Here is an 11,353-nt window from a genome sequence, read left to right as displayed (position 1 = left end):
CCCGCGCGCGAGGAATCCCTGCAGGAGGAGATGAGGATGATGAAGATCATGAAGAAGAAGCGTCTCACTCTCCCGATTCTTTCCCTCTCTCACTCACTCACTCACTCACTCAAGTCAGCTTTATTTATCAAGCGCTTGTAATAATACAGATTGTGTCTAAGCAGCTGTACAGTATTAAATATGAAAATAGTGTGTCAGTAATGCAGAAGAACAACAGTAAACACTCAATGTTCAGATAATCTGTCTATCTATCTAGCTGTCTGTCTGTCTGTCTGTCTGTTTCTCTCTGTTTTCCATCTAACTGAATCTCTTGTTTGTTGTGCAGCAGCAGATGTAATTAGTAAATTGTGGGCGTTTGAGTGTCAGTGTGTAATTTCGTCGTTTTGGTGCATATCTCAGATCAGAAATGAAATTCTCAAAACTACTTGTTCAACCTCCACATCATCTAGTCACTTGTGCACATCATAAAAGCAGTTTCTCATTCTTTTGAACAAGTTGCGATTGCTTTGGTACATTCATGCAACTGATTATGTGCATTTATCTGCGGTTTGCTACATGATCAGCTGCTAATGTCATGTTGCTCAAAATGAGAGAGAGAGAGAGAGAGAGAGACTCACCCGCGCGCGAGGAAACCCTGCAGGAGGAGATGAGGATGATGAAGATCATGAAGAAGAAGCGTCTCACTCTCCCGATTCTTTCCCTCTCTCACTCACTCACTCACTCACTCAAGTCAGCTTTATTTATCAAGCGCTTGTAATAATACAGATTGTGTCAAAGCAGCTGTACAGTATTAAATATGAAAATAGTGTGTCAATAATGCAGAAGAACAATAGTAAACACTCAATGTTCAGATAATCTGTCTATCTATCTATCTATCTATCTGTCTGTCTGTCTGTCTGTCTGTCTGTCTGTCTCTCTCTGTTTTCCATCTAACTGAATCTCTTGTTTGTTGTGCAGCAGCAGATGTAATTAGTAAATTGTGGGCGTTTGAGTGTCAGTGTGTAATTTCGTCGTTTTGGTGCATATCTCAGATCAGAAATGAAATTCTCAAAACTACTTGTTCAACCTCCACATCATCTAGTCACTTGTGCACATCATAAAAGCAGTTTCTCATTCTTTTGAACAAGTTGCGATTGCTTTGGTACATTCATGCAACTGATTATGTGCATTTATCTGCGGTTTGCTACATGATCAGCTGCTAATGTCATGTTGCTCAAAATGTATTATATAGTTTTCTGTGCAATAGTCTCACCCCTCAAAACATCTAGTCTTTAGTTCATCGTATAAGTCATTCAGTGCAAAATGGTTCATCTTGTCATAAACTGTCAAGCACATTTTTTACACATTATTATTAGACTTCTTGTAAATTTGCCATGAATTGTGCAAGTGAATCTTGAATTTCACTAACGAAGAGAATGGAGATCAACTAATGATAAACCAGTTCTCTGAAATAGCTCAAAGGTGCATCTCATGAATCTTCAGTTGGAAAGCATATACTGTATAGACAGAGGACTACACAAGAGTTACACATTATTGTACTTTGTGCCCATATTTCTTTTTCCTTTTCTATATCACAATGACATTGTAATGTGTGCGTGTTTTTTTTGTGGTCAGACCACTAGTAAAAGTGTAGCTGGGAATTCTATCAAGTCTCTTTCAATCAATATCCCACATACAGTAATGTGTAAATTTGTACTTTTGAAATGGATATATGGCATACTGTTCAATACAGTAACTGTCATCCAAAATGTTGCCATAGTTGCCATAACAGAGTGCACTGTTATACTGACAACAAGACTAAGCATTGTGACTATCTTGTTTGTGAACAATGGCACAAGTACTTTTCATTCTGATGGCACTGATATGTTCGTTGACATAAATACTTCATTTTGAGAGATGAACTAAAGATTTTGAGTGTTACAGGCTTTTGCAGGTAATCCATTGTGTGCTGCTGTTTGTACAAATTGTTTTGAGAAATGCACATACTTTTTTGCAAATATTAAGGATGATTTGAGAAATGCTCCAAAGCGACTGAGAAAAACTGTAACGTCCGCAAACGAAGCATCAGAGTGAAGAAACTCTTGTGTAAATGAATCAGTCTGATGGTCATTGTGAATTTCAGTTTTATTGCTGTAAGTTACTGCAGATTTACTGTGAATATTTACATGACTCCTCCCACTGACCTGTCAGCGTCCAGTGAGCATCAGCCATGATCTGACAGATGGAACCATGGGAAGCATTTACATTCACAAAATCATGATGGTCAACACACAACTCACACACACACTCACTCACTCACACACACACACACACACACACACACACACTGCATTACCTGAATGACACAAAGGCTTTAGGGGCTTTTCATCAGATAATTCTCCATGAGCTGTGTGTGTGTGTGTGTGTGTGTTTATCCACCATCAGATAATATGAGATTACACGTCTAAATCATTTGCAACATATTCAATAAAAATCTTCTTATAAATCATCAGAAAACCTCAAAGAAGAGATGATGGACAGCGACGGACTCTGAGATCATAACAACGAAAGAGCAGCATCAGAGCTATTTCTGAACGCTGCTGTTTATTTTTATGTTGATTATATTTGCAGCTGAATTCCAGTCGGTTCACATGTGCTTCAGTCGCAGCGACCGCTGGGCATCTGTGCATAAAAACATGTTTTGGCAACTGTTGCCACAGAGATGATGGGAAACAGGCCACAGGCAATGCTCTCTCTCTCTCTCTCTCACACACACACACACACACACACACACACAGTTTCTCTGCACATAAAGCTGGCTGAATATCTGTCCATGTCATCCGCAGCACATGAAATACGGCTCTATTATTCACTCTTAATGAGTGTTTCCCAGCATCATCAACACATTAAAGCACAGCAGATTTATGCAGCATTAAACAGGGTTCAGACACCCAGCTCTTCAGAACTTCCCAAGGTGCTTTGCAGAAACAGCATATAACTCTTCAGAGGTGCAGGAACAGGCACGCTGACCTTCAGCAACTACAACTACCAGCACAACTCAACCAAAGAAGACAGCATGCCACACATTTAGACAGAAGCAACATTTATTTCATACACAGGCATTTATAACCCGCTTACACTTGACATCTACATCAGCGAGGAGAAACTTCAGGTGAAAAGCGTGTGAAGCTGTCTCTATGACTAACTGTTCTCTGGAATACTGCCAGTCACAAGCTTCACTCATTAGTGCACTAGACAACCACAGACTGTTCTTTTACAATGACCCATGTACACATGATGCATTAGAGAAGGTAAAGGTGTTCAGAGCCTCGAGATGCTGTGCATGTGTGTGGCACTAGTGCGGTTTAGTGTGGTCTCCTAAACATGGATAAAGAAGCTCAGAAACTGTCAGCGTCGAGTCTGTCTCACACACATGTTCACTTCTTCCACCGGTTAACACATTCATCACATTAATGACAGCGTCTTGTTGACTTGAAAGTTCATCTTCATTTGAAAACTTTGGTCTAGTCGTGACTCTGGTCAGTTATGGTTTGCTTTGGGCCATAAACGTTTTCCCACAGTGTGTTTGTGGTCAAATATTCCTCTTTGTGGCACAAAAGAATCTTTATTAAACATCATCCTGCAGTTCCAACAGTGCATCGAGCGCTAGTAAAGTTAAGGTCGTGGGTTCGATTCCCAGGGAATGAATGAACTGATCAGTGTAAGTCTGCCAAATGCATAAATGTAACTGTAAATCTTCATATACTTGTAGTAAAAGAATGTTTTCCTTCCACATCACATATTTGTACAATAACATGCACGCCAATTAATCACTTGATGCCTTTATGTTTCATATCCATGTGTTGCTATATACAGCATATTTATATATAATGCATTCATACAGTCTAAATTGTGGCAGAATGGTTCATGACAACATATGTGACCTAAGTAGAGCCTAAATTTCATATTAAAAGAGCTGTTCAGAATCATTAAGTGACAGTAAGACTCATCTAAACATACACAAGAGTCCATCTAAACACATATTTAAATCCACATAAGCAGCGAGTTCTTGTGAGTTTTAAAAGTAAGAAAAAAATAATATTTTTAACATTGTTCTAGTAAGTCATCCAGTCGTCGTACTAAAAGGTGCACATTAAATCAGGGAAACTCAACAGCGTATGAAGTACAAAAACGTGTTTACAAAGGTACAACAAGCTCAGAGTGGCGTGTCGAAGACTTTCTCTGAAGATCGCTCCACATCTTCAGCTGGCGAGAGCGAGGGCTTCAGCTTCCCTGGCGTTCTGGAAATGGGAAGAAAGTCACTGTCTTGGCTGAACTTGCCTTTACAAGCAGCAGAGTCCTGCACGAACTCTTGGATTTCTGCTGGGAGCCTCCGAAACTTGTCCTGATACTCCTGGTCCAGCTCGCTCTGAAGCTGCGGAAGAAAGCGGTACAAAATCAGACGAGGAACTCATCGGGAACAGAAGCCTCCAGATCAGAGCATCTCAACTGGTTTTTCTTCGCTGATTTGAGTCTAATAGCGTGTTTTCTTCTATCTCTTGTTGTTTGTCTTTCCATTGGTTGCTATCGTAGCAGGGAAAAACAAAGCTATATTTCTGGGTCGTGATCCAGCAGTTGGGAAGCTCTGATCTGGAGCGTAATCACAAAGCAGATGTGAAGCCACAGCGACGTCATGTGAGAGAATACAGCGCTGTAACATGAATAAGCACACGGATTAAACAACAAAATAAAGCCGCACCATGTTAGAATGAGTCAGGCCGACCGCAGGAGAGTAAAACCACAGCCTGAGGTTAAAGGTTCAGATTAGAGACGATCTCAGAAGATCACTTCAGTGTTGAAAAGCCAATGCGACACGGTTTCATCTCATCTGCCAGCTCTGGGAGAGACCAGTACCCTGCTTTTCTCCAGGCACAGACTCCCCTAGTGATTAAAGATGTCAGAATTGTATTCATTCTGACCCAATAATTGCTTTACTGCTTATTTGACTGGTTAACTACCCCGCTCGCTCCCCTGGGAACGGTGTAATTAAAGAAAGATGAATCGTGTCAAAGACTGTGATTTCGAAACATTCCCACTCGCTGGTGATCTGAGAGCGCCTCTGATCTCTGCTTGCGCCGGTTAACCCTCAGAACAGGGTTAGTACTTGCATGCACTGCTTCGAGCTGGTTACGTCAGGAAGCCTAATGTACAGTTCTTTACCAGCACAGAAAATAAAAACAAACATCAGGCATTTCCCCTGAACTCCACACTTGCACATCCCAACTCCTCAAACCGGTTAAGCGTCGTCATCTTAAAGGTCACCTTCTAGAAAATCAGATTTTCGACGGCTGACAGCGACGTGCCTCGGCCAGATGGTTCCCGCAGAAAGCCTGACCTACTTAGGGGAAGGACATCTGCTGTCCCCTGCTGGACAAGACACAAAGCCTGGGATTGAAGTGGACACAAGCGTGACCCTTCGCCAAGACGACTGCTATCAGACGAGCCACGTCTTTATCACCTGGGCTCGGAGGTAATTAAACATCACGAAACAAACTCAACCCATTCATCTCCTGTTCATCTTCATCGAGGCGTCAGCTACACGCGGTTGCACTGGTCCGGTCGGTTACACTTTATTTTGATAGTCCACTTTAGACATTCTACTAACTACAAGTAACTTTGCAACTACATGTGTACTAACTCTGCTGGAATGATCTTCCCACCCCTATCCGGAATGCCGAATCCCTGACAATGTTCAAGCGACAGCTGAAAACTCATCTCTTTCGATGCTACTTTACTACATCCTAAATAAAAAAAACCTTTGTCTTTCTCTTTATTTATTGTTTGCCTCTTTAAGATGAATGCTTGATGTATTCCCCAGTTGTAAGTCGCTGTGGATAAAAGCGTCTGCTAAATGACTAAATGCAACTCTCAGAGTAGACTGTTAGGTTAGGTTTAGGGTTTGTAGAATAAGTTGACAGTCAGTGTGTTGTATGTTGTGGATCCATCAAAATAAAGTGTTAGCAGATATTAAGCAGACACTCTACTAATACTCTACTAACTGCTAGTTGACATGTAGTTGCAAAGTTACTTACTGTTAGCAGAATGTCTAAAGTGGACTATCAAAATAAAGTGTAACCGTCCGGTCTTGGTTATTTGTGTTAACCCTCTGGTATTGTTCATTAGGGAGTCACACTTGTGTTGTTCGCGGTCAAAACTGACTAGCAGCCATAATCGTGTAATAATTTTATTTTTGTGAAATTAATATACTACATTTCATTTCAATAATGTTTTTAATATTTTGCATTTTGAGAGAATTTCATGTTACTAATTAATATTCATATCTAAATTATGGACTATTTTCTGTATAAAATTTAAATTATTTAATATAATTTTTCAATTACAGTTTTTTCCAGCTGCTTACACACATTTTCAAAACTTCACACACAAATTCAAGAATTGCTCACAAAAACACAAAATGCCTCGCATCTCTTGCACAACGAAGCACTGCATTCAAAATATCACAAACACATCTCAAAAGCAAACATTTGCTATAATATTAATTCCTGTTAGATTTGTGTGTGTTACACAGAGAACTGTGTGTTGTGTTTTGCAAAAAGTGTTTTATGAAATTGAAAACTGAGTCAAAGGCCAAGAATTAGATTTGGTGTGTGGTTCTGGTGTTTCAGAAACTGTGTGACAAATAAAGATTTTGTGTGCAAGCAGTTGAAAAAAACTGTAATGCAGTATAAGTTAAAAATAGAGCAAAAGTATTTAAAATCCATTGATGTGAGGCAGATTTGATCTGTAATACCATGGAGTATCCATTAGACGCCATATAAACGCCTGTTTATATTCAATGCTGTGCATTCCTTAGTTTCTGAGCAGTGTTTTCAGACGACACTGTCACTCCTTCATTGCTGTGTCAGCATTGTGGCTGATTTGTAGATTGTACACACAAAAACAGCTTTGTATTTTCATATTTCTGCCTATTTCCCATTCATTTCTATGGTGGTCATTTCTGATCGTGAACAACACAAGTGTGACTATTTTTTTTGACCATTTAGCTTTTTCGAATCAATCAAGTCCATGATTTGTTTGGGTCACATCGAGACTGCTATAACAGTCTCAGAGTTTCAAACCATTCCAATGAACTATCGATTTTTTACATTTCCAAAAAAACATTTTTCAGTCTAAAATGTCCGAACAACACCAGAAGGTCAAGAAGTCACTCACACACCGCTGATTCTAAAGGAATACGTTTGTAATGTAGGAAGATCCTCAGCAGAACAAGCCATGTTTTATCCTACACTGTCATGAAATAAACGTTCTTTTTCTTTTGTCTTAACCTAGTGAAGCACACGAGTTAGTTCTTTTAACAGTAGTCCAAAAAGATGAACGATTGAGACCCAGCCCTTCTTGCTGAGTATTTGTGTTGTGGAAACTTTGAGCCATTCAGTCCACTCCAGTCATTACAGAGCTTTCCTTTCTGAAATAAAAATACATATTAAACGTGCCTTATGAGGCCGCAGCGATAAGAACTGATCACAGCTCAGACACACTTTTACTGTAAACGTGCACAGTCAAGAAGGATAAAGATTCAGAAAAGTCACTTATAAACGCTGACAAATCAAACATCTCCCTCGCGGAGACCAGCATCTCCTCAAGAGACCTGCAGATGAAAGCACGGCCCATTCTAGTTTCTGTTCCCTCCCGACTCGCAGTTAAAAATGTCTTTCCTCAAAAGACTCGTCATCTGTCAACAAACCACCGCTCTCTTAAAGCACTGGGAGGAGAACGACCTTCTTCAACATCTGTCCTAATTCTGGTCTGCCATCGAGGGATGCCAAGCTGCTGGAATCTAGATTGGGCAGAGACTGAAAACGTTCCTGTTTCACACTCGTCACGTGTGCGTTCACAAACGCTCACTAAAAGACTAAAGACCCATCAGCATCAGAGACTCTATAATCAGCAGCGTTTGATTATTAATCATCAGTTCCGTGCGAACAATCGCTGGGTCGTCGTTGCTCTCCGAGAGCAGGTCATTCCCAGCCGGAGCGCTGAGAGCCGGGGTTTGTTTGTGCTCCTCGGGTCTTTATCGAGTGACAGTGGTCCCCTGGCGAGAATCAGGAGGGTCGTGTGAATACTGGTCTGCCATCGAGGGATGCCAAGCTGCTGGAATCTAGATTGGGCAGAGACTGAAAACGTTCCTGTTTCACACTCGTCACGTGTGCGTTCACAAACGCTCACTAAAAGACTAAAGACCCATCAGCATCAGAGACTCTATAATCAGCAGCGTTTGATTATTATCATCAGTTCCGTGCGAACAATCGCTGGGTCGTCGTTGCTCTCCGAGAGCAGGTCATTCCCAGCCGGAGCGCTGAGAGCCGGGGTTTGTTTGTGCTCCTCGGGTCTTTATCGAGTGACAGTGGTCCCCTGGCGAGAATCAGGAGGGTCGTGTGAATTATTAATGAAGAGCGGCTCACATCAAACACGGGAAAGCGCGGTCACAGCGAGAGCCGAGCGAACGCAACGCCTCACAGACGTCTCCATCTGTCTCTACTGTGCTGCGTTTGGCCAGAAAAATATAACATGCTGTGTGATTGCAAGACCGCAGTGTTTTTAGCAATAAAATGCCCATAAATGAAAAGTTCACTCACAAATGAAAACCTGCCAATGCTTATGTCTTCCCAAAATCATGTGCTGTTATTTGTCCAAAAGGGACCAAAAACACAGTCAAACTATTATCGTATGATGAACAGAAGGAGATTTGTGAGACGAGGGAACGAATACTTCAGATGATCACAGCATCGCGTCCGGCTGAGGAGAGCAACACCAAAGACACGAGAAGGCAAGCCTGCAGCCATTGGCCAAAAAAGCGTAACGGCTAATGCTAACGGGAAGGAGACCGGACGCCGTTTTATTTGAATGGGTGTCAATGGAGGAGAGGCTTCACTACGCTGAATAAACAGCTTTTCAGAGGAAACAGCTCATCTCTAACATGTTTTACACTAAACACTACTTTTGGATTGAACTATTTAGAGTTTACACAGAAAAGAATGCTGTTTTATGAGAGAAGTGCCTGACTTTTGCGACAGCTGGGATTCAGTTTATGGCACTTCTCATTCATTCCTACGGGATCCGTAAACGATGACTGAGTGTCGCACAACTCTGACTGAAATTCAACGATGTCAAGGCTGTGATGGTTATTAAGGCACACGTGATCCAAGTTAGCCGTTATGGTTTCTCCCAGAGATTGTCTTCACATTACAGCCTTGACATCGTTGAATTTCAGTCAGAGTTTGGTTATTATGGGGTTCAGAGCGGATGAGTGTTGCCATGGCGATGCACGCAGCTTCACTCAGAGAGGAAGACGTCTGCAACAAGACCTCAGAAACAGCACAGGCTTAGCGTTAGCATGAATAATGCTAAGCACAGAGCGACTGAGCTCACAAGGTGCCAACGGTCCCTCGCGGGGACGTTCATGAAACAAACGCCAAAGTGAAGCTGAGAGTCAGATGATTGGAGCGCTAGCAGGACGCTAAAGCGCGACAGCAGCTGTCAGCTTCACGCTTGCTTCTATTTAAACACCGACACGTTCTCACAAACATGAATATAGGCTGCTGCTAGAGCAGTGGCCAATCTCTCAACGCTTTCATCGCGGAGGTCTCTGAAGACCCAGGATGCTTATAGCTGTCCATTAGTGCCTGATCCAAGTGTAAAAATAGGTCAGGCCTCTCTCTCTCTCTCTCGCTCATGTGCTTCAGAGAGCAGGATTTCAGCTTCGTCCTGGTTACTTTAACTTCAGACTGGCTCCTGATGCAAACACAAGCACTGATTCTCTTCAGACGCCGCTGCAGAGTCTGGTCACCAATCTAACGCTGACTCGGCTGTGAACGAGGGTCCTGACACACCGATCACGGATGGACTATAAATCAGCAGTCTGATGGAAAGCAAGGCCCAGATGGACTGATGCGCCATAATTTAACACGCTCATCTGACGCCCTCTAGTGACGCCAAACGCACCAGGCCTTCAGTGACAGAGAGAAAAACAGCAACTGCTTCATCACTAATCAATGCCAGCGATCGCTGGCCGGAACTGATGATTGGTACATTTCTGAGGTTTAATTCATCAACAGCCTCACCGAACACCAGACCCCAGACATGACAACATAAAGAAGTTCTCTGAGCAGATAAAAGTTTCTATGTGTAAGGAATGCTTTTCTCTTAAAGGGACAGTTCACAGAAACAATCATTATTCTGTTTACTGGTTCAAACATTGTCTCATTGTTGTTGCTGTTTTTTCCACATAATGAAAGTCAGTGGCGTCTGATGTTTGGTTCTTCCATCGTTCCTCAAAATAATTTTTTGTGTTCCACCGAAGGAAGAAAGTCATACAGGTTTGGAGCGACGTGAGGAAGAGCAAATATGACAGAATGGACATGTTTTGGATGGACTATCCACGTAACAAAACGCAAAAATAAAACAAATGAGGACATACAGTGTACATGCTGTATATTTCCTAAACAAGACAGTAACATTCAGCACAAACATGTTGGGTTTCATGTTTTTTGGGTTCTCTCCATAGGCGTAATGGTTTTTATACTGTACAGACCGTATATTCTATTGTCCTACACCAACCCTACCCCTAAACCTACCCCTCACAGGAGACTTTCTGCTATTTCAGATTTTCAATACACTCCATTCTGTGTGATTTATAAGCTTGTTTTCTTCATAGGGACCAAAAAATGTCCCCATAAGGACAAGGATTTTGGATACTGCCTCCATTGTGGGGACATTTTGTCCCCATAACGTAGGGTTTACCAGGACCACTCACACACACACTCACTCGCTCACTCACTCACTCGCTCACTCACTCACTCGCTCACTCACTCACTCGCTCACTCACTCACTCGCTCACTCACTCACTCGCTCACTCACTCACTCGCTCACTCACTCACTCGCTCACTCACTCACTCGCTCACTCACTCACTCGCTCACTCACTCACTCGCTCACTCACTCACTCGCTCACTCACTCACTCGCTCACTCACTCACTCGCTCACTCACTCACTCGCACACTCACTCGTTCACTCACTCACACACACACACCCACGGGTCAGTAAAGCTGGTTATTGGAAGATGGTTGGATGAGGTTGTTATGATACAGAGTTTGGGTTTTGTTTAATTTCAGCGGCTCAGGAAACATGGGATGCAGAACTGCTTACCTTCCACTTCCTGTGGTCCGTCCTCCTAAAATAACAGTGACAGTGAGGAGACACGAACACACCGCAGGTATATGTGTGTGTGTGTGTGTGAGTGAGTGTGTGTGTGAGTGAGTGTGTGTGTGTGTGTAAGTGTGTGTGTGTGTGTGTGTG

General features: G+C 42.3%; 1 protein-coding gene across 1 annotated transcript in view; it reads right to left on the bottom strand.

Moving 5' to 3' along the window:
* Positions 1–3,069: 3,069 nt before the first annotated feature.
* LOC107557900 (1-phosphatidylinositol 4,5-bisphosphate phosphodiesterase beta-1-like) overlaps positions 3,070–11,353 on the bottom strand; it is a 99,024-nt gene continuing 90,740 nt past the window's right edge. The window contains exon 33 of the mRNA XM_016241476.1: positions 3,070–4,414. Coding sequence (XP_016096962.1) covers positions 4,196–4,414 — 219 coding nt within the window. The 3' untranslated portion in view covers positions 3,070–4,195. The remainder of the gene's footprint in view (positions 4,415–11,353) is intronic.

Source organism: Sinocyclocheilus grahami, unplaced genomic scaffold, assembly GCF_001515645.1.
Source record: "Sinocyclocheilus grahami isolate Dianchi unplaced genomic scaffold, SAMN03320097.WGS_v1.1 scaffold623.1, whole genome shotgun sequence".
NCBI lineage: Eukaryota > Metazoa > Chordata > Actinopteri > Cypriniformes > Cyprinidae > Sinocyclocheilus > Sinocyclocheilus grahami.
This window is presented reverse-complemented; position numbering and strand designations above follow the sequence as displayed.